The 23,038-nt window shown below is 44.3% G+C and overlaps 1 protein-coding gene across 1 annotated transcript; it reads right to left on the bottom strand.

The window, feature by feature from the left end:
• Positions 1 to 8,329: 8,329 nt before the first annotated feature.
• On the bottom strand, positions 8,330 to 20,463 carry LOC118095501 (T-cell-interacting, activating receptor on myeloid cells protein 1). Its single transcript, XM_088656382.1, has 5 exons — positions 20,412 to 20,463; positions 19,813 to 20,097; positions 17,362 to 17,649; positions 12,009 to 12,269; positions 8,330 to 10,845 (listed from the first exon to the last, which is right to left on the bottom strand). The coding sequence occupies exons 1-5, from the start codon at positions 20,446 to 20,448 to the stop codon at positions 10,706 to 10,708; spliced, it is 1,011 nt and encodes a 336-aa protein (XP_088512508.1). The 5' UTR covers positions 20,449 to 20,463; the 3' UTR covers positions 8,330 to 10,705.
• Positions 20,464 to 23,038: the final 2,575 nt, after the last annotated feature.

Raw genomic sequence — 23,038 nt, 5'->3', positions numbered from 1 at the left:
CCTTTGTTCAAAGGCTCCAGTGTTCCTGCCACTGCAGTGTCCTAAAGCAAGTGGGAAGAGATGCCTGAGACTCATTGACAAAGGAAAAAATAACATACTGTTGCATCATAGAACAATTTATCAGCATGGATTGAAGTGAATTATGGTTGCTAGGATCCAGATTCAAGAGAGCTCTCATCTCTTCAGTTGTTGTGGAGAAGGGAAAATTCCAGCAAGGTGCAGATTCTCCAGTTGCTTCGTCTATGCCGATAGTGGAATTGCAGCTTGAGGCAGCAAAATATTCGCTCTTGCGCCCCTTTTAAAAGCAGGCGAGTCCTTTGAGGGCCTAGATCTTGTATCCTGCAGGTAGAACCCCCAGCTTCATATTTGTCAGCCAATAAGAATCTCAGGATTTGTTTAAACTGGACTTGCACCCATCTCCCTACTAATGGAGAACCTCCCACATGATGCTGTCCTATATCCTTCCCCCTTCAAATGCAGAGTTTTTTGATCCTGGCTGTTTTGGACTTTCCAAGGAACAACTAAAAACCCTTCCTGCTTGTCTCCCCTCTAAGACAACACTGGGATGGGAAGGGTCTCATCTGGATGCCCCTCCCATTATTGGGGAGACAGGCAGGTACAAGTCCACATTTTTTGCGGCAGTGTGGCCCAGGCCTAGGATTTCAGAAGCCTTCTTTCAAAGAAATGTCTGCATTACAGGGAAAGCAGTTCTCCAGCACTTAAGATGCAGGATATTTTATCATGCAACACGTCCACCCCATCCCATCACTGCACCAATTCAAGTATTTAGTGCAGTTCAGACTGTGGCTGCACAAATCTATTGGCTAGTACCAATGATTGCATCACTAATCAGAGACACTATCTTCCCCCACCCTTTTGATAAAGGCAATAGCCCCGAGGGAAGATGCCCACCGGCCGCATACTAAGTGTTCCTTACAAAGTAGCGCAAAGGATACACACAAATTACACAGGCTTCCACAGTTCAAGTTGTCTTCCTTTCCCTTACTGTTAAATAAACGCTTGGTGTGCTGCAGTGCTGGGAATCCATTTCCAAAGCTCCTTTAAGTAATTTCCTCCATTAGCTATTAACACCAGGCATAAAAGTGCTAGGTTATTAACATGCCACAAAAATGGTGAGGGGGGGGGGGGTTACAAACAAAAATATGGAAGTTGCTCCCTCTAGAGGTTTGATCCCTAAAGGCACCTCTTTTCAAGACCAACAACTCTCAAGTCTGACGAATCAAGGTAGTAATGCAGGGCACCCAATGCAATCACTTTTTTTGGGGGGGGAGAAGCTTGTTATAATTAAACCAGCACAGTTCAACAAAGTCTACCTGATGCTGGAATCCAATTTCTTTCACGGCATCAGGATCCTTGCAAAGGCAAAGCAGAACTCGTTACAGTTCCTGCAGTGCCACACAGTTTCTGGCTTGCTGTGTTTGCAGGCTGATAGGACAAACGATAAGGGCCAGCTATAAAAGGGAGGGGCAGAAGACAAAACACTTAAGATATCCAAGGGCCATAAAGCAGAAATCCAAAGATAGGAAGCTACCTTCAGACTAGTGATCCATCTGCATAGGAAGCTGCTTTTTATACCCATCTAGACCAGGATTGTCTACCTGAGACCTTCTGCATGTAAAATGTGTGCTGTGATGCTGTGTTGCAACCATTCCTCTTTGAGGATGCACTATATTCTTTAAACCAGAACAGCCATTCTTCTATAAAACACAAAATGAAATGGTATAATTTTCTGGACTACACCAGTTCAGACTGCAGGTGGGGGAGGACCAAATTCCAACGCTCCCCTTGCATTTTTTTTTAAAAAAGTCATGTTTGTGTATATATGTATATACACAATTTCTCCCTCTGGTGCTAGCTTAACTACATCGAGAAGAATAACCAGAATTCTGTCACCTCCTTCTGTGCAACTGTAACTCTCAAAACATTGCCAGCTCATCCGAGAGCCATGCAGCAAACAAGGCCAACCTTGAGGTGGAAGTTCTAGAAGTCAACACCAAGTAGGGCTGGGAATGTCCCGACTGAAACATGGACAACAACTGCTAGTCAGTGCAGGTAATGCTAAGCTGGATGGTTTGGCTCTGTTTAAGGCAGCTTCCTTTGGAGGACAGTGAAGCCTTGCCCCCTGACAACTATGCACACACTAAATGTTTAAAGCACACATTCTTTCCCTCGAATAATTCTGTGCACTCTAGTTTGCCCCTCTGAGTTACAATTCCCAGCAACCCTTAGAGAACTACCGTGCCCAGAATTATTTGAGGGAAAGAATGTGCTTTGAAATGCACTTTAAATGTATATAGCATGTACACAGCCAGTATCTTTGGAGATTTCACTAAGCATCAAGCTCTTTTTTTTTGTTTAAAGTCAGCCTTTGCAACAATAACACCCAGTGGAATAAAATGCATTCCTGCCCACGTACAGTTAAGCCTCAGGGGTTTCCCCAAAATGGGTGGTGCAAACCCACTGGGACTGAGAGTTACTGAAGACTAAAGCAACATGGGAAAAGCAGAGTGGAGAAACCAGCAGAGAGAAGTGGCCTGGAGGTGTACAAAAGCTGAGCAGAAGGATATTGCCACCTCCAGACGGCATCAACAGCAGCTTTTCTGGAACTAAGCAGATCTTGGTCTCGGGAGTGCCTGGATGGGAGACCATTTTGAAACCCCACACAAACCACTTTGAGCTCCATTCTGTACTAAAGGCCGGATATAAAAGCAAGACTTTTGAAAAGCAAGTGGAGTGAGGCATGGTACAGAGTACTCTTAATCTTGGGGACTGGGAGGGCTTTTAAATATTGGGGTTTGTTTATTCCTGCTGTTCAAAAGGAGGGTTAAAAAACCAAACAAAAGAAGAAGGCATCCTTATACCAGGTCAGACTACAGGCCTTTTATTGTCTACACTGCCTGCAGTGGCCTTTCCACATCTCAGGCAGAGGCCTTTGCCATCAGTTGCTATCTGATTCCTTTGTGCTAGAAATATTGGGGAACTGATCACAGGACCCTCTTCGTTTAGAGCATGTGCTCCACCCACTGCTTCTCACCCAGATCCCTTTAAATCAGTCAGACTAACAGGAATCACCAACCTTTTAGGGCCAGTGGCCACATGTGGAATTATGAGGAAGTGCTGTCACGGCGTGGTATAACATGAAAGGGATGCCACATCTAAAGGAGCATTAAATGAGCCCAGATCACAAAAAGCAGTGGGCATGCCTCACAAAAGAACGTGTATCAGCCGCTGCCATACAACTCACAGTGAAAAGCTCGCTGAATCTCTCCTCTGCTCAGAAGGGATGGGAAGGAGGGTGTCCAATCCTGGCATCCCGAAAAATATGGGCACATTTAAGGGGATGTGTTCGAAGTAAGAGAGCAACAAAGCCATTGCAAACAGGAAATGAGCAGGTACAGCAATCAGTCTCTCATGCATTATGGATTTTTGAGGTGATATTTACTGAGACACTTTGTGAGATGATATTTACTGAGACATTTTGCAGGAACCGTATGATGCTATGGCAGGCACCATGGGGCGAGCAGGTGTTGCACTGACAACCTCTGAATAAAATTAGGCCTGTAGATTATTTGCAAGTTGCTTCTTGGAGATCAGATACAAACCTTCAATGACCTAGAAAAGCATAAAATTAAGGCCAAAGGTTGCCAGGCTGTGGGTCCTGTAGCTCTCCTGAGAGAACACACGGTCAGGCTGGAGGAGAGAAACACTCACCTGGGTCCAACTGCACAAGGCACCGGAAAGTCCCTTTGCCTGAGGGTTTGAGCCTGATCCCAGGTACCACCTGCAAGAACTTCAGGCTGTCACTGTAGCCTCGCTCCAAACAGAGTTTCCACAGCTTGACCTTGTGCTCCTTCCACACCAGGGCCTCCAGCTTATCCAGACGCAAGCCTAAAGGAAACTGGCCCAGAGTGCTTCGGAGGAGAGGGGTCACATCCGCACCACCTGAACGATACAAAGAGGCCTCGATTATGAAAAGGCTTTTAAGTAGGACTGTGCATGCACCCTCCTATCCAGTGTTCCAGATCTGTCCTGGGGCAGACTTGACCTGGATCTGGGCCCAAGACTGGGACTCTAGCACATTGTTTAATTATGGATTTAAACCCTATTTTATATGTGGTCCAAGGGCAGGGGAAGACAGACAGGCTGTCTGCATTTGCTTCTTCTCCACCATCCTACTCCTTGCCACCCGATTACCACCCCTTTGGACAGCTCTAGATCACTTTGGGTGGACCTGGGGATGCCTCAAGCTGCTCCAGCCCATCAGCCCAATTTGGCTCAGGATCTAGAATTTGGACAGAGTGGCCCCACAGCCCTACTTTTTAGTGTTGTTTGGAATGGATCTCAATTACCTGGAACAGCTAGTCCATTTGTCAGTGGGTGCTAATTGTGGAACCAGTGCTTTACTTGCAACACAAGTTTTTGTGCTCTTCATGCCAAATTCCTCTTATTTCTCGACTATACTACAAACTATCAAAGTCACAGGACTCCTAACTTTTATAGTATTTCTTTTCCCTTAGCCTCATTAGGCTTCAGTTCCCATTGCAACTGCTGAAGGCCTCCCTTCAGTTAAGGAAGTCTTTACAGAACCTCCAATCAGAAATTAAACTGATACAGGCTTCATTAGGATGAGGGTATTCTTCAGAAAGCTGGATAATTTTCTTCCTGCTGCACACCTGCTGAAGGTGGGGAAGGTATGACCAGCCTGCTCGACACAGAACGAGGTGATGAGTGTACTGAACAGGGAGGACAAAGTGTACCTCTTCGCACTGCAAGTAAACCATCACATTTTTGAAAGTTTCCCCATGTTAAGATTTATCCATGATGATAAATTCAGCATAGCTGGAAAGGGCACACAGCAAGTGCCTATGCGTTCTATTTCCTGGGATGGGTGGGTGTTTTTTAAAGGATAAGTATGCAAAATTGGATAACCAACCCCACCCTCCTGTAATCTGATGAAGTCCATTCCCCCACTTCATTCCCTTGAATGTGTAGCAGTAGGCCACACCTCCTCAAACAGACCAGTTTTCTTTTCTTACCCTCGCCACCTCTCCCATTCCAGCATAAAAACCACACGTTTTAGACCTCCTATTTTTCCATGCTCACACACCAGGGTCCCTTCCAAAGAGCATACAAACATTATTAGTCAGCTCCTCCATGCGTCTTACTTTTCCTTGCAGAAGATTCCCTTGGCCACTCATAGGCAGGGTCCAGCTCGTCCGAGGTGAAATCAAAGGGATGATAAGCAGCCCTGCGTGAAGGTTTCTTGCACTGGTGTGTGGACAAAGGCGGAGCTGTGGAGCAGGCTGGAGGGGACGCTGTAGGGCAGGCTGGAGTAGAAGCAACAAATCATTTGGATACAAAACATTAAAAAGTCAAGAATGTCTGGAATCCCTATTTTCACATTACATATGTATTGAGTTGGATTCTAAAAGTGTCTTTCCACTAGCAGAAAGCCTATTCCTGTCGGAGAAGGCCTATTTCTTCCTTAGCAGAAGACCACTGTATGAAGAAAACCAACACCAAATCCACGAGTTCCTCCAATTGCACACAGGCTTAGTCTCAAGCGAGACCTTTTTTTATGGCCTTCTGCATCTTGATCGTGATTAAACATCATGATTGTTACTAAATTTATTCCCTGCCCTTCACCAGCAGATCCCAGGGCAAATGACAACTACAGTATTTAAAATTCCAAATAAACAACAGTTAAAGCAATTAAAATTACAGGACTAGGGTGGACCCTGGGAACACACATCTATCTCATGAGGCAAAGCCCAGGGTAAAAAAAGTGTGTCTGCAGCATTTGCCAGGAGCTGAATTGTGGAGAAGCCAGGGGAGGAAGTTCAACAACTTGGGGCTGCCACAGAGAATGCCCTTCCCTGATCCACACACACACACACACAAAACTAATTACAGTATTATTCTTATTCTTATTCAATAATGAGATTTCATTATTTTTCCATGTGGAAAGCCACCCCAAACTTCTGAGGGAGGTGGAACTCCCAAGAGGGCCCCATCTGCTGGTCTTAACAGCCCTGAAGGGTTTGTAGGGAAAGAAGCAGTCGTTGGGGCCTAAGTCAGGCACCCCCAAACTTTGGCCCTCCAGATGTTTTGGACTACAATTCCCATCATCCCTGGCCACTGGTCCTCTTAACTAGGGATCATGGGCGTTGTAGGCCAAAACATCTGGAGGGCCGCAGTTTGGGGGTGCCTGGCCTAAGTCATTTAGGGCTTTCAACATTAATGTGAGCACCCTTGAACTGGACCTGGAAACAAAGAGTACGGCCTATGTTTTCCTCACGCACCGTTTCCTTTATACCAAAATGCAACCCTACTTCCCCCCATACATTATGGCACTACAGCCTAAGTACCCTGCCATTAACTCTGGCACAATTGTTCCCGGAGGAGCACAAATGCATTTTCACCTTCCGCTCACGCTTCTTTAGGTTAATCCAAGCCACCCGAAGCATAAGAAAAGGGGACAACCAGTTTTACGTGAGGAGCAAATGCGGACTGGGGCCCCTCCTCTCATCTAGCAAAATCAGCGACAGACGTATCTTATCGCCACACAAACCCATCTCCCCCACAACTTCTCTTACCACTGGAGAAGCTGCGGGTGTCCCAGCTCAGAGGCTGAATTTGGCTCCAAGGCCTTTTGCCCGTTGACCCCTAAGCCAGAGGCTGCTGTTATGAATAACTAAAGGAAGGCCCCATTTGCACAGTACAGTAGTAGGTTGCTTTAAGCCCAGAGTGGCTTAACAAAGCCGAAGTGGTTTAACAGGTGGGATAATAAATGTATAAAGTAAATAATAAATAAGCATTCAATCCCCCTTCCTAAGGAGCTCTGGGAATTGTAGCTCAGAAGGGAAAGGAGGGGGGAGGTCTCTAAACAACTCTCAGCACACTTAAACTACAGATCTCAAAGAGTCATTGCTGGAAACCTGTTTAAAGTGTTTAAAATGTTTAGCGCAGATGGGGCCTAACGTTAAGTCATCTTGAATACACGTTAATAAACAGGAGTTACTACCTCCATGGAGACAATCCATCTTTGCAACGCCCATCATATCACACTCCTGCTGCATCCCCCATCTTTAAATCAATTTTAAAGGGGAAAAAAACAGTTCCCCCACAATTAGAATAGCTCCACATACTCCTCTCTGGTGGTAGAGGGGCCTCTGACTCCGCTGGATAAACTGGCGAATCCATCCGTAGTCTTTTACAAACAGGTTGTTCTTCCTCAAAGGCCGGCGCTGGGCGATTCTGACAAAGGTCCTCTTCTGTGGATCTTACCACAACTTCCAGGAGCGGTTTTTCCATGGTCCTAATCTGGGCCTCAGCTCATAACATCCTCTCACCTCCCTCCCCAGGCTTGCCTAACCCTCGACTCTTTTCCAGAAAATTCAGCTACCCTTGTAAGTCAGGGTACTAGGGGTGGGGAGCACAAAGCCCACCCGCATTCTCCTCCAAGCCAGACAAATCTATTTCTTTAAAAGCTAAGAAAAGTAAAATATTTTCAAGCTGAAGAAAACCACAAACAATTAAGGTGTGTCTGTGGGGGGGGGGGTTGAGCTTCACTACTGAGGCCCCTTTAATAAACCTGCATTTGTATGGGTGTGGCAAGAGACGATTAACCCAAAAGGGTGTAGCTTGAAAAAGGGCCATACTCAGACCCAATCACAACTTATTTAAAGCCATAGCCCCACCTCCTTGGCCCATTGCAATAGAAGGGGCACTTTACCTGCACAACAAGCAACTTTGAAAGGTAGTAGCCGAGCCCTATGTTGTTACAGGGGGAAAAGAGGAGAGCTGGACAAACACTAAGACCCCTAGATCAGGCATCCCCAAACTGTGCCCTCCAGATTTTTTGGCCTACAACTCCCATGATCCCTAGCTAACAGGACCAGTGGTCAGGGGTGATGGGAATTGTAGTCCAAAACATCTGGCGGGCCGAAGTTTGGGGATGCCTGCCCTAGATCCTTTTCACATCTACTACTGGCAAGTCAAGTGTCCCCCATCTTAAATTGGTGCAGCTGGTTTTTCCTGCCTAAATGTAGAAGCTTACATTTGCCCCTAATGAAATTCATTTTGTTAGTTTTGGCCCAGTTCTCCAATCTCTTAAGGTCATACTGAATCCCGATTCCATCCTGAGTGACATTGGCTACCCCTCCCGGTTTGGTGTCACCTCGAAATTGGATGAAGGAATTGAGGGGATGCTCATCAAAGTCGTTTATAAAGAGGCTGAACAACAATGGGCCTAGGACAGAAGCCTGTGGTACCTCACTTGTCCCTTTCTTTTTTTCTTTTCTTTTTTGGAAGGATGACTAGGAACCATTAGTGGGCACTCTTTGGGTTTGGTCAGTCAACCAGATAAATCCACCAAAAAGTTACCTCGTCCAGTCCTTTGTTGTCGCATACAATTATTATCAAATGTTACTATCAATAGATGTTCCAGTCACTTGTCATTCATTTTAAAATTAACATTTTTGGTTGAAGACCTTCCCTGCATGCTTTCCCTAGCACAAGTTTGTAATGCATACATCCCAACTTTAGAACACTTTCCAAAGAGGTACGACTGGTGCTGTCACACCATTCTTTTCATTACTAGGTTAACACATATTTATTTTATAGGACATACCAGAAGGTCTTCATAATTATTTATATATGTTACAAAATTTATATACCGTTTGGAAAAAGAAACTACACTGCTTGATGGTAGAAACACACACGTGAAAAAAGAGAAAGAAAATTATCAGTAAACTCAGTTAAAACAAATATTTAAAACATTCAGAAAACAAACTAAACACATATCAACGTTCTATAAAATTGGATAGGCTTGTCTAAAAAAAGAGTTGCAATCAGAATCCAGTTCAGAAGAAATCGAACTAGGCAGATTTAAAGCAAGTTTCTTCTGTCTCTGCCCCTTTGTGGAGGAGAAATCTTGAAGAGGGCGCTATAGGTCATATAAGACCTCTGGATAGATGGGGAATTATCAGATGGAAGAAATGTTTGGGAGTTCTGGGGACTTGAGCTTATGAAGGAGGAGACAGTGTTTTTGAAGTGTGCTTAATGGAACTGAGGCTTTCAAATTTAAGTGCCACCTCACAAACTGGCAGAGGTACAGCTAATGCTTAAAACAGCTTTCAGCTCAATATCCCACCTGAAGCAGAGTCCAAATAGTGCCCTTGCCTCCAGGCCCAACACTTACTTAAAAAAACAACAACTGTACAATTCAGATATTAATTCCTGCCTTCACCTCCAGGTGACCCTCCATGCCCTCTACTCAGTTAAGTCTACCTGCACAATACAGCCACTCCATGATGCTTTGTCAGTGGGTTCCCTGCAGGAGCGTGGTCCCTCAGCAGCGGCCCTACCATTACAAACCCTTGATACCAGTCGTGCCCTTCCCCACGCAATGGTGCCAAAGCAGGCTACTTCACAGCAAGGCTGGCTGTTAAGGCATGTATTTCTTAGTTCTTATCTTCCATCCTCCTCCCCCAAATGCCCAACAGGCAATTGTCTAAGTTGGCACGACACACCATTATTTTGCATCTAAAAGGACAGAACAGGCATTTTTCCTTCCTCTCACTTGCACAGTCGTGATTTCAACCAATCATTACAGTACTCCTATCCACCAGTGTGCCCTAACTAGCAATTTATACCACCCCCCTCAAACAGTAAAGGCAAACCTGGCTAACAGATTTTACCTGAGATGGAAGTCATTTTTAATATGCTGCAGCTGCCCCTTCTCTTGACCCCCGCCCCACCTCCTACCTTCAGGCAGAGAACTCTCCTCTTTTGGAGTTGCTCCCTTTTTTCTAAATGGTTCTTATTAACAACACAATAAAAAATTATCACATAATTCATATTCTGCCAACACAGTAGTATGTGGTTTATCTAACATTCCAAAAGGAGACAAAGGACCAGTTCTGAACAACAAAGAACATACATTTCAATCTGTCCCTCCCTTCTGTTAATATTCATTCAATCATTTATTGTTATATCCTGCCCTTTGTCTATTCTGGAGCACTGGATGACATAACATTATAAAACATGAGTTGAACAACACTGAAAATGAATAAAGCATCTAGAGTTACAGCAAAAAATTGCAGAAGAACAGAAGCTGTATATAACTACAGGACCATGCCTGAAAGCAATACACTTCATGATGAAAACACTTGAAAAAATAATCATCTCCTCTCACTGGCCTGAGGTACTAGTGTCTATGTCACTCTGGAAATCAGTTGTGTGAAGGCTGAGATTGTGGTTACTCACTGGTGAGGCAAAGGCATTCTGTGCATGCCCAGGAGCAAATTCTTCTTGATAATTACTGGACATGATCTAGGGCTGAATTATGTTGGTCAAAACTGGTGGCCTGCCAGATTTTGCAGGACTATGACTCCCATCATCCCTGACCAATGGCCATACTGGTTGGGGCCAATGGGAGATGGAGTCCAACAACATCTGGTGGCCCGCATGTTCCTTACCCCTGTAGGCCAAAGCTCCTGCTTTAGAGGAGCCATGATGTGGTGACTGTGAGGAAAATTGGTTGAGGATTGCAGTCTGCCTATCTCCATGTGCAGCTCCCAATCAATCATTATGTTCCTTCCCATCAAAAGCAGCCGCTGGAACTTGCGGTTTCAAACCAGACTCGATCAGCTTAGTGGGATCCTGCTGATCCAGGATCCCTTCATTTGGTCCAGCTCTCCTGATGCTTCTCGCTCCACCATGCTTCAGCTATGAAGAACACGGCTAATAAAAAGATGCAGGCCCCGATCCCAAGTCGCAGTGAGTTGGCTGCAGTGAAATCCGTGGCCTGGGAATGTGAGTCTGGAGAAATTAGAAAACGCATATCAATGTAAAAATAGTTTTCGGTATACAGCAGGTTTTCTTCTTTCATCAATCACTACGCAGCCTGAGAACTGTCCCCATGAAGATGGACTTGCCCCTGAGCAGGCGGCAAATGAATGGGGCACTAGCACTACGGGAGCTGCCTTGAATCCACTTGCCTGTGCTTGGTTTCCTTGGCAGCCATTAACTGGCAGTGCCATCCTGTTCAAAGGGGCTTCTCCCAGCTAAGTGTGCTTATCACCACAGCCTGAATCATCTGTGCTAATATAATCTGAAAAGGGCAACATTCCAGTGGCGACAATGACACCACCAGAACCATCACACAGCAATCCTTTACATACGTGGAAAGCACTTGTCGAGTGTGGGGGGGGGGATGACGTCTAGATGTGAAACATCACATGGAATTATTCCAGTGCCGTGTTCCTTTATGGAAAAACAGCAACTAATGGTGGCTTCCTACTGTTTGTCCCCTGAAAGCCTTTCAACCACACACATGCCCGCGTGATTGCCACAATTGAAAATTTGCATACAGCTGTATGTTGCTTTTTCCTACAGAGTTTTCCATGTAGGGAAAATAGCGACGCTAAAGGAGACATGCTGCATGACCTATCAATCAGCTTGCATACCAATGGCCAGCTGTGGATAGCAGCACCAAAGAATGGAGTGGTAAACCTTGTTTTGCTGCTTGTCCTTGTTCTGCCGAAACAGAACAGTATGTGTTGTCCGTTCCACCCACCCCACACCCATCAAAGTTATTGTCTGTGGGAATATGCTTGTGTTTGATTCTCCAGCCAGTCATTCATTTTCTGGGCATCCACTCAACTTCACAATATCTTCTATGCTTCTATATTCAAATCCATTTTTAGATTGGAAGCTCCTTGGGACCAGGGACTTATCCTCTTTTATACTGTAAAGCACCATTAATGGTACAATTATCATCGTCACCTAAGGATGTGCACTATACCTTTATAGCACATTCAAACCACTTTTATTTCCCTCAAAGAATTATGGGCACTGTAATTTGCTGGGAATTGTAACTCCGCGAGGGATAAACTACAGTGCCCATAATTCTTTGAGGGAAATAAAGGTGCACAGGCTAGCTCTCTGCTAGTGTACACTTCTCCCATCCCCCCTGGACTCACCTTGTGTCCACGCTTCAGTGTCATTGAGCTGATATTCCTTATATTGGCAGCTCAGCTCTCCTATGGTGATGTTAATGGCTTCTTCTGTGAGGTTGAAGCTTGCAATCTCCCCATCTTGCCAAGCTCTGGTTTCAGCAAAGAGCTGCCCACCTTGGTAAAGATAAAACCAGCCCTCAGCAGCAGAAGGGACTGAGCAATTCACTCGATATCTTCCTGCAGAGTCCACCAACACCTCCAGGTAATTGGGGACCACAGTTGCATCTGGAAAGGAGATGTGTGAAAACAAAAAGATATAACTTAAGGGATGCTCAGTGTTGAACTGGCTTTCTTTTTCTTTTTTAAAAACACATTTGTAATCCTTGTGGCCATAGATACATATTCTACCGGTAAGTAGAAGATTAGTACTTTACAGCCACCGCAAAGATTATGGGAATTTCCCATAATTCAAGGTTGATGACTGAGGATCAAGCAGGACTCTCAGAATGCCCCAGGATGCAACAGACGAATGGAAGGGCAAGGAATGCGTAAGCAAAATAAATTGCAATTCTTTACAGAAAAGAGTGGGCATGATTAAAATGTGACCAGTCCAGTCTTTCTCTAACCTATCCTTCCCTCCCCCGCAACCTTTGGCACTTTGTGCAAAATTGGGAATTCAACACTAAACGATACAAAAAGTGCAAGTGCACAAAACCTCCATTGTAGGATCAGGATGAATCAGGCATTTTAGTAAAATCTGAGTACAGTTCAATTAATATTAATGTTTCACTTTTGGGTTATAGGGCTACATTCAACTGCCTTTACTCAACAAAGGCCTATTAAAATTAATGCCCGTGACGAAGTTCCATTGCTTTCAGTTGCCTATCCTGAGTAAAAGTTAGCTGAATACAACCCATAATTTATTTTTAGCTGTCATCTGCTTTTCGGGCTTGGGAGTCCTTGAATGTCGGTGGACAAATGAGGTGACTGTAGCTTTTGTCAAGTCAAGAAATGCTTTTGCAAGACCTACTTTCTTGATTACTGGAATTCTATGGAGTTTTCTATGTCCAAACTATGTAAAAAGTAACAAGTCCATGAGTTTTAATGCTGAAACTCTTCCTGTGCCTTGATTGTGGGAAATTGGGAAGATATTTGCAGATAGAAAGATGGCTGCTGGCATTATAATTAGGAGTTAAGTATGCAAGCTGGGGGAACACTGAGGATGACTGTTGCTAGCTCAACTCCCAGGTTGCAGTTCTTGTCACTCTCCAACTTGTAGAAGATGGCACTAGATATCTGTTATGTACTGAGCTGAATCCTAGAACAATAGGATTCAGAATCAGCGGGAGCTACCCAATCCAACTCCAGGTGGAAGTGAATGCACAACCTGATTGGCCTGCTGGAGCAGCCAATCAGGCGGCTGGCAGAAGTGAATCTGCTACCTGATTGGCCTGTAGGAGCAGCCAATCAGGCTGCAGGCAGAAGTCAATCCACAATATAATTGGCCCACAGGTGTAGCCCTGAAGTAGCCAATCACGCAAGGCCCATTGTGTAAATAATGTATATAAGCAGATGGTTTTGGGAAAAGAGCCATTCGTCTTCTCTTCTTCTCCTTGATGAATATGAGCTGAATAAAGAGCATGAAATTCACTCTCGACTCCGAGTATATTTCAATATCCTAAAGCCCTAAATGGCCTGAAGGAGCGTCTCCACCCCCTTCGTTCAGCCAGGACACTGAGGTCCAGCGCCGAGGGCCTTCTGGCGGTTCCCTCCCTGTGAGAAGTGAGGTTACAGGGAACCAGGCAGAGGGCCTTCTCGGTAGTGGCGCCCACCCTGTGGAACACCCTCCCACCAGATGTCAAGGAAATAAACAACTATCTGACTTTTAGAAGACATCTGAAGGCAGGGCTGTTTAGGGAGGTTTCTAATGTTTGATGTTTTATCGTGTTTTTAGTATTCTGTTGGGAGCCACCCAGAGTGGCTAGGGAAACCCAGCCAGATGGGTGGGGTATAAATAATAAATTATTATTAGTATATAAGGTAGGGAGGAACTTTCTGTAATGTCCTAAAGCACATGGGGAATCTCCATGGGAGGGGGAGGCTTTCTGCTTCAGAAGTGCACTCTCCATTAGTTGGAGGGCAACAGGGACAGTAATAGGGGTGGGGGTGGAGGTGGAACCATCGTGCTCATCCCTGGTACCCCACACTCATGTATTAATTTACTTAACTCTCAGTTATAATGCCTGAAGAGAAGTGTCTAGCTAGCACAATCTTGTCCTTCCTCCAAGGAGCTCAAGCTCAGTGCTTTTTTTCTGGGGGGACGCATATCCCTAAACATTTTGTGAATCTAAGTTTGGCCTCAACTGAGGGGCAGTATTTCAATATGAGTAGGAAAATGAGAGTACCCCTAAACATTTTTTATTTTTATTTTTAAAAATAATTTTTATTAATTTTTAGAAAAAGAAAACACATACAAAGTATACAACATAAACTCTGTCCCTTCATTTTCCCTCCTCCCACAAGCCCACCTCTGCCACCAGTGAGACCCATGGGTATTGGGGAACAAAGGGGTCCATTTTAAGCTGGGTTTGACCTCCCCCCTCCTTCCTCCCCCCTCATCCCCCCCCTGCCACTGAGAGGACAAAGGCGGAGGATCTCTGGGGATTGGCTTATCCCCCAGCTATTTCTTCACTGTACTGGAAAAAAGAAAAACAAGGAAAAAAAGGGGGGGGGAAGCAAAAATATAAAAAGGGGAAAAAAAGGAAAGAAAAAAAAGGAAAAAGGAAAAATATTAATGGCTTCCACGACTCTCCTCCTCCTGGATTTCCCAACCTCTTTACATAGTTATGGCGGGTTTTCTAATCCAATTCAGAATCTTATTCTTATAATATTAACACAATCCTCCTCCTTCTTCATGCTGTCCCCCTCTGAGCCCCCCCCCCTGCCACTGGGGTAGCCCGAGGAGTCCAGCAGTCAAAAGGTTCCATTTTTGTGTCTGGGTTTCCCTCCACCCTTCCCTCTCCCCTCAAGGCACCCCCTGCCACTGGGTACCAAGAGTAAGAAGGGGGAGACAGGCAGTTTTCCACCCAAACACCTCCTGGTCACCAAAATTATTCAAAAACAAACTCTAAGCATATTTCCTCAGCCATTCTTTTTACTCCCTCCAGAAAGCTCTTAACCTTAAACTATAAAAATCTCTCCTTCCCCCCCCCCCATGTCCCTCCTCCCAATTGGATCAGCATATCCTTTAACAGGCCAAGATTCCGACACCGTTGTTCATAAACCAAAAAAAGTACCTTAAACTAAAATTTTTACCCCACACCAATTCTTTCCCACATCCACTTCCAGACCTCTGCTCCTCCCTCTTTCTGCCTTTCCCTCCCTTCACTAACACCATTCAACATTTCAGTCTCTCCAGGATTTTCACTTCCATCAATCTTCTCTTCACTTTGCTTCTCCTTGTCGGCCTCATCTCTTTGTTCTGATCTTTGTTTTTCACCATCCAACACATATTTTTTATGGTCTGAATCAGTCTCCAAATTGTCCTCAAATTGTTGCTCCTCACACACAATCTCATAATCAAAATTGTCCTCTAAATCTTGCTCTTGCACCTCATTCTCCTTTTCTGTTGGATTGAAGCATTGCCTTTCCTTGTAGATATCTTCCCATGTTTGTAGATAGCCCAGCACAGCCTCCTGGAAAGCTCGAGAGAATTTTGTTTTCATAGTTCACTTGACCACAGGCAGACCAGAGATAAGGGCAGAAGGGTACTGGAAAATTCCTCTCTACCACGTTGTCGGCTCCATCTTGGCTGTTCTTATCCTTTGTCTTTAACCTCATCAGATTTCAAATTTACAGTCCACTTAAATCCTTTTAAAACCTTTTGAATCAATTTTTCCAATTCACAGGAATAAAATCGTCTTTCTTAATCCTTTAACAATTTGACAGCTTTTGACAGCTGTCAAAGCGTCCTCCCCCTTGTTGCTGCTGAACCTCAAGGGGCAACGACACCGGGGGCTGGGGAGGTTTGGAAAAGTCTTTCTTTCTCTCGGGTCCGCAATCTTGAAAGAAGTTTTCCCTTTTCGGCTTGGGAATATTTAATGCGCCTCCCGATTGTCCATTTGGAAGAGATCGGCTTCCGTTACTTTAGAATCTCTTCCTATCTTCAAATTCAAAATTTTTAAGATCCGAATGGAGATTTGACTTACTTTGAAGAAGTCTTTTATTTCCTTGGAAGAATCCGCCGCTTGCAGGCTGAGGACTCGGAGCTTCACTTCAAGGAGGTAAGATGAAACCCAAAAATGGCTCCCGCGACTCCACTCCGCTGGCTCTCGATTGCTCTACTGAGCTCTCGGGCAGCAGAGGATTCGCGTCCGGAGCAAACAGCTGGGCACTATGTCACCGGGACTCTCTACCCGGTGTTTTTTCGGGGAGTCCGCTCGCTCTGCGGACTTCCCCCCCCCTCCACGAAGCCAGGGACTTCGGAGCACAAAGTCCCTGCGTCCAACTTCACCAGCGCGACGAATTTCAATATGAGTAGGAAAATGAGAGTACCCCTAAACATTTTTTAAGAAAAAAAAAAGCACTGCTCAGGCTGATGCACATTGTACAGTGGTACCTCTACTTATGAATTTAATGCGTTCCGAACACACATTCGTAAGTCGAAAAAATTTGTAAGTCGAAACCCATAGGAATGCATTGGGAGAAAAAATTTGTAAGTCGAAGCAACCCTATCTAAAAATTCGTAAGTTGAAAAAATCCTATCTAAACCGCATCCAAGATGGCGGGCGGAGCTTCGTTCGTAAGTAGAAACATTTGTAAGTAGAGTTATTCGTAAGTCGAGGTACCACTGTACTCCCCTTTATTCCCACAGCACCCTTGTGAGGTAAATTAGGCCGAGAGAAAGTGGGTGGCCAAAGGTTATTATCCATGAGCATCATGACCAAGGGGGGGATTTCAATCCGGGCCTTCTTGGTCCCAATCTGCCACTCTATCCAACACATCACACTGGCTTTCTGATTATGAATATATTGCTTAAATCTTAATCCAGAAAGGATGATGGCCCATATTTACAACAGCTTCCCTTTGCACCAGTTCAGTTCCCTTCCTCTCAACCTCTGCTGTCTCCCAAACCAGCAAGTCCCATCCCTAAAACCACTCCTCCACCTAACAAGGTTCCCTCATTATTATTTTTTTCTGGCAGGGATGCTTTAGCAGCTCCACAACAAGCAGAAGTTCAATGGGTTCTGGTTTTTCCCATGCCAGAAAAAGAAAGAAAGACTCAGCCAATTGAATTTCTGCTTACCATATGGCTGCTGAAGGCACAGAAAAAGAAACTTGGAAATTCTGCCCCCAAGATAGCAAAAAGTTTCCTCACCGATAACTCTCAGCTGCACCGGGTCACTGGCATTTGACCAGATGATGGGCTCTATGATGCTGTGGTAATAACAGGTGTATCGGCCTGCATCAGCCATGGTGACATTCTTCAAGGAGAATTCAGCGGTGTCAGAGTCTCCTCGAGGAGTGACCTCTATCCGAAAGTCCCTGGCTTGGTAGAGGACAAAGTTGACCCCTAGTAATGGAGCCTGACAACAAACGGTCCAGTCCTGCCCTGCAAGGACCTCAGTACCAGGGCTCGCAGAGATGGATGGTTTGGGGTAATGGTCTGTGAGTGGGAGAGAAAACCTGTTTACTGAGTCTCGGACCTTATTCTCTGCTGTTAATAAAAAGAATAATGTGTTGCTTCTTTTTGCATAGCAATAAAAGGTGGCCAAAACGAATATCAATATCATTTTTAAAACATTCCTCATGAAACAACCAAAACCAATTAATATCAAAATACATAACCTTGGTTCCCAAACGCCAAAAACCTGGAAGTAAGTGTTCCGGTTATCTAACGTTTTTCGGAAGCCGAACCTCCGATGCGGCTGTCGGCTATTGTTTCTGGGGTGCCTGCACCAATCAGAGGCTGCACCTGGGTTTTTGAACATTTCGGAAGTCAAACAGACTTCCAGAATGGATTAAATTTTGCTGTTTGTTTTGCGTTTTTGTTTTTGAGGCTTTTTCGGTTAATTTGTTTTTGTGACTGTGTTCAGCTACTGATTGATTGATTGATTGTGTGACTGCGGAAATGGATAAAAGCCCCCCATCCAAACAATGACTATCATCAGTGCAAGTAAGAAAAAAAAATAATTTTAATTTTTATCATCTACAATACTGTCACATTTATTTTATAGTGCAGTACATTGATTATTGCTTTCATTTTATGGATCAATGGTTTCATTAGATAGTAAAATTCGTTAAATTGCTGTTTTAGGGGTTGTTTTTAAAAGTCTGGAATGGATTAATCTGTTTTGCTTTACTTTCTATGGGAAAGTGTGCCTTGGTTTTGGAACGCTTTGGTTTTGGAACAGATTTCCGGAATTGATTAAGTTTGAGAACCAAGGTACCACTGTGCACACTATACCTTTAAAGCATGTTTAAGCACACACACCCTCAGAGAAGTCTGGGCACTGTAGTTTGTTAAGGGTGCTGGGAATTGTAACTCTGTAAGTAGTAAACTAAGGTGCCCATAATTCTTGGAGGTTAAGAACGTGCTTCGAATGTGCTTTAAAGGTACATAGTATGCAAAATTACAACAGTAAAAACAGTAGTGACAAACCTTTGGAAAGAGAAGGGGTTCAAACATACTGCCTTTGTGTGCTTGTCTGTTTATTATTTACATCTATATTATAAATGTGCTCAAAGCAGCTTGCAGCCGAACAACAAAAATGCAAATCAGTATATGTTTAGAATAGCTCAAATACTAAATCATTTCAAAATATAGTATGACAATCCAGCAAATAACTCTGTGTGATTATAGGAACATTGCAACATTTATAGCCATCATAAAATGAACTATCAATCATTAAAGATATCAATTAATTACAAAGATAATGCACATTCCAGTGCAATTGTATGTCAAACAATAATATAACCAGCTGCTGCTGCATGGCAGGACCATACCAAATGGTACAAATACTAGCAATGTATGTGAAAATTTTCATAGAGGCTTAAATGTTTATGTTTCCATAGTGACCAGAAACTTGATCATATGTTATAAAATACATAGTACTCAATAGATCTATACTGTAAAGTGTACAAATGATTTGCAAATGCTAAATGTTAAAAGTGCACACATTTCATAGCAGCTTGATCATTTAAGTATAGTATAGTGTATAGTATAAGCAATCCTAGCGTTGCTATATTCCTGACACTCACAAAGTTGACCTTTTTTTAAGGAAGACCCAAAATTGTTCAGCTTTTTGGGAACAAACCCTTGTTGTTGAGCTTTTTAAGTAAAACCTCCCCCAAAATAGTGGTTTTAAGCTTTTGGAGCTGTTTCTGCTGCTTTTTCCTTCGCGTTGCCAAACACCCGGGTTTTCCCTGACATTGCAGATTCGGCAAGATTCCCCCGATGCCATTTTTCCATGCGAAAACCAAGACATGTCAAGAATTTTCCTGATGTATAGCAAGCCTAAATAATCATAACAAGTGTTTTAAAAAAATCAACCTCTTCATTAGCCTTCCTCACAGGGTCATCTCCATCAAGCTCAAGATCCTGACTGATGGAATCCAACGATGTTGGGAGAGTCACAGGTTCCTCATCTTTGCTAAAGGCCATCATCATTGCCCTAAGACAGTCCTTCACAACCATAAAGTCCTATTCCTAGACCAGTCACAGTACCATTGGTTCTCACACCAACCCTCCTTGCATGCACCATTTTGGGCCTAATGCTGTGCATGACCTTCCTAGTATGGTCATTGAGTTCTACGGCCCAACACTTACCCTCTGTGATGTTTGCAGGGCTGCTGAGCGGGGAGCGAATGGGCTTCCCTGCCTCCCAGATCTCATAGCTGCAGCGGAATTGCTCCCTGGGTCCAAAGTTGTGTACCTCAAAGGTCACTTCAGATTGGGTGGGCAAGGCTTTCTTTTCAGCCACGGCCTCTGGGCTCCCTCCCTGATACAGGTAGAACCAGCTGCCGAAATATGCCCCTTGAGCCGTACATCGGAGGTGGTGCTTCTCATCTGCATCCGGAGCCTGGAGCCAGAAGATGGAGGGCTTCGGCAGGGCTAAAAGAGAGAAGGGCCGATTGCCAAAACCCAGGAATGCTGATTCAAGATCCCATGTCTACAGTTCCCAGGATTATTTGGGGCATGTGGGATTTGAATGCGCTTTAAATGCACGGTGTCTATACAACTCAAATCCTCGCTCTCATCTAACTACCCATCCACCCTGGTTTCCTCAGGTGGCAAAAAACATCTTAAGGTAGCCTAGCCATTTCTCTTCCTCTTGCTGATGCTGCTGCAGTCCCAGAGTTCAATGCCCCTCTGATTCTGCCAGCTGAATGGATACTTCCCACCCCATTGAGCTAAACTATACTCACAGATCGTAAGCAGCAAGAAGGGGAGAGTAACAGGCATCCTTAAAACATGCAGAGTCTTCAAATGAGAATCCGAGTGTCTGGGAATCTAAGTATATAAATATGATGCCCAGGAAACGATGATCCATCATCAGTCATAATGTTGGGTTGGGGTAGAGAGAGAGAGAGAGAGAAAAGGAAAAGGACAGTTCCCTTTCTGACAAAGGCAGCAATAAATGGCTTCTCATTTGACGTTTTCAGTTGCTCTAAAGGCAGGGGGACAATTCTCAGAGTGGTTTAACAGTAAATTCCTCTTCACAGGGAACTCTGGAAATTGTAGTTGTCTGTGGGGAATAGGGGCCTCTGGAAAACTGTCCGCACCCTTAACAAACTTTAGCACCCAGAATTATTTGGGGGAAGCCATGATTGTTTGAAGTGATATCATAGTGCTTTAAATGTGTGGTTTGTGTGGCCTAGAGGCAGGAAAAGATTGGAAGCCAGAGATTTTGTAAAAGTACATTGGCTCCTTTCTGTTAGCTGCAGTATCCTCCTCCCCAACTTGCTTCTGCTTCAAGGTAGCTTTATAAGGAAAACATGCCATATGCGTCTGCAATAATTTTGCCACACATCGTACACACTCAGCCTTTTGTTCCTTTGTCTGTTGTTTCAACAACAGCATGGTTGCACATCCCTGAAGGCAACATCTTGGCAGTAGTCTGCTTTCAAGAAATATCTTGTTCTGCCTTTGTGCACGCTGTTGCCAACTTTTGCTCACACAATGCAGCATGGACTGCTATCTAAAAATAAAACCATGCCTACCTATTCTTCTTCTTCTTTGGCAATCACTCGTAGCCGAGTAAGATTGTCTTCCATAAACACGATTTTAACAATGGGTCTGTAAGTGACTGTGGAGGCCAATTCTGGATCTACACGTCCTTCCACAGTGGGGACATTGGTTTCCAGGCGGGAGTCGATCACGGTGTGGATTTGCCAAGCGTGCCTTCCTCTTAGCACGTTTCTCCCTTGCGTCCTGAGATCGAGTTTCTTCAAAGCCCATGACACCTTTGGTAAAGGCTGTTCTCCGACTGGAGCGCTCGCAGGCCAGTGTTTCCCAGTTGTCAGTGTTTATACATTTTTAAATATTTGCCTTGAGACAGTCTTTAAACCTCCTTTGTTGACCACCAGCATTACGCTTTCCATTTTTGTTTAATTTCCAAGCAAAGGAAAATAAAAAAAATTCCTTCAGTAGCACCTTAAAGACCAACTAAGTTTTTATTTTGGTATGAGCTTTCGTGTGCATGCACACTTCTTCAGATACTTCTTCAGGTATCTGAAGAAGTGTGCATGCACACGAAAGCTCATACCAAAATAAAAACTTAGTTGGTCTTTAAGGTGCTACTGAAGGAATTTTTTTTATTTTACTTCGATCCAGACCAACACGGCTACCTACCTGTTCCAAGCAAAGGGTCTGTTGGTTTCTCTTTAAGGTTTCCAGACTCAAAAGAGAGCAGGGCAATTAAAGGCACAGAAGTCCTGTCCTCTATTGAGTCTGGCAACCCTACCCACAGTTTGTAGTGCCCCTGCAACTGAGTAACTGATACTCAAACCAGGGGTAGCTTCATTAACTACGAACCCTGGAATCTGGGATCCGTTACCAACCTCTGCCAATGTTTTGTTGTCGTTTTGTAGCTGTGAGCCCCTCCAGCGAAAGTTTCAGGTTGTGTGTGTGTATATATTTAAATAAGTCATTAATAATAATAATAATAATAATCACTATAGCCTCCCTCGTGCCCAATTTTCTGAAGGATACACAAACCCCGTGCAGCAGTCGGTGGAGACTGAGGCAACATGTAACAATATCAAATGTGTTAGAAATGTGTTATGAAGCATGTCACATGTCAAACTTGGAGTTTGCCTAATGGCCAGGCCTTCAACCTCGGAATAAATGAAGTGATAATAAGGAAGGGCCTCTTGGTTACTTGAGCCAGCTGTGCAACACATCTGGCAAACAGCAGCAGAGCTCTCAAGATGCAAAATGTAGACTCTCCCAGTATCTGCCTTCCTTCCCAAGTGGTTTTGCCTGACTGGTAAATCTCATAATGGATGAGTAACAGAAAGGGAGGCATGTGTGCATACAGAAACTAGTCTCTTTTAAGATGGTTGCTAACCACCACCCCCGGTCTTGGGCCCTATGCACCACCAGCATGTGACCCTCAGAACAGATGTTTGTTCTGAAGGGAATGTGACCGACTGGCTGAAAAAGATCCTCCACCCCTGTTTTGTTTGGCTCTAGATTAGAATATACCCCTGTAGAATATAATATTTTTATCCAACAGACTGGTCATTTCAAAGGGGGAACTGAATGTGATAGTATGTCAAAAACTGGAGTTCTGCGGTCAAACAAGGTCGAAAGCTTCCTTATCTTAGACCCAGAAAGTCCCTGAGGTGACTCAAAAGGAAGCAGCTGCCAGCGTGTTAGTAGGGCTGCCAGTGTCTTTGGCATTGAACAAGGAGGTGGAAATATTGCTATTTGGAAGGAAATTGGCCCTGAATGGTTAATTGCAGAGAAGTTCAGAGGCTAATTTTTTAAAAGGATGCCACACCCACAGCTCAACCCATCCCCAAGGCTGTAAAGGGGATTATGCAGTGGT

Source organism: Zootoca vivipara, chromosome 12 (assembly GCF_965207765.1).
Source record: "Zootoca vivipara chromosome 12, rZooViv2.hap1.1, whole genome shotgun sequence".
In the NCBI taxonomy this organism is placed as follows: domain Eukaryota; kingdom Metazoa; phylum Chordata; class Lepidosauria; order Squamata; family Lacertidae; genus Zootoca; species Zootoca vivipara.
This window is presented reverse-complemented; position numbering and strand designations above follow the sequence as displayed.

Bases quoted from the DNA above. Each gene is read 5' to 3' on its own strand.
- LOC118095501 (XM_088656382.1), bottom strand. From the start codon at position 20,448: ATGCCTGTTACTCTCCCCTTCTTGCTGCTTACGATCT. The intron at 20,098-20,411 runs GTGAGTATAGTT...TCTCTCTTTTAG, and splicing joins CTTCTTGCTGCTTACGATCT to CCCTGCCGAAGCCCTCCATC. The intron at 17,650-19,812 runs GTAAGTGTTGGG...TCCCACTCACAG, and splicing joins CCCTGCAAACATCACAGAGG to ACCATTACCCCAAACCATCC.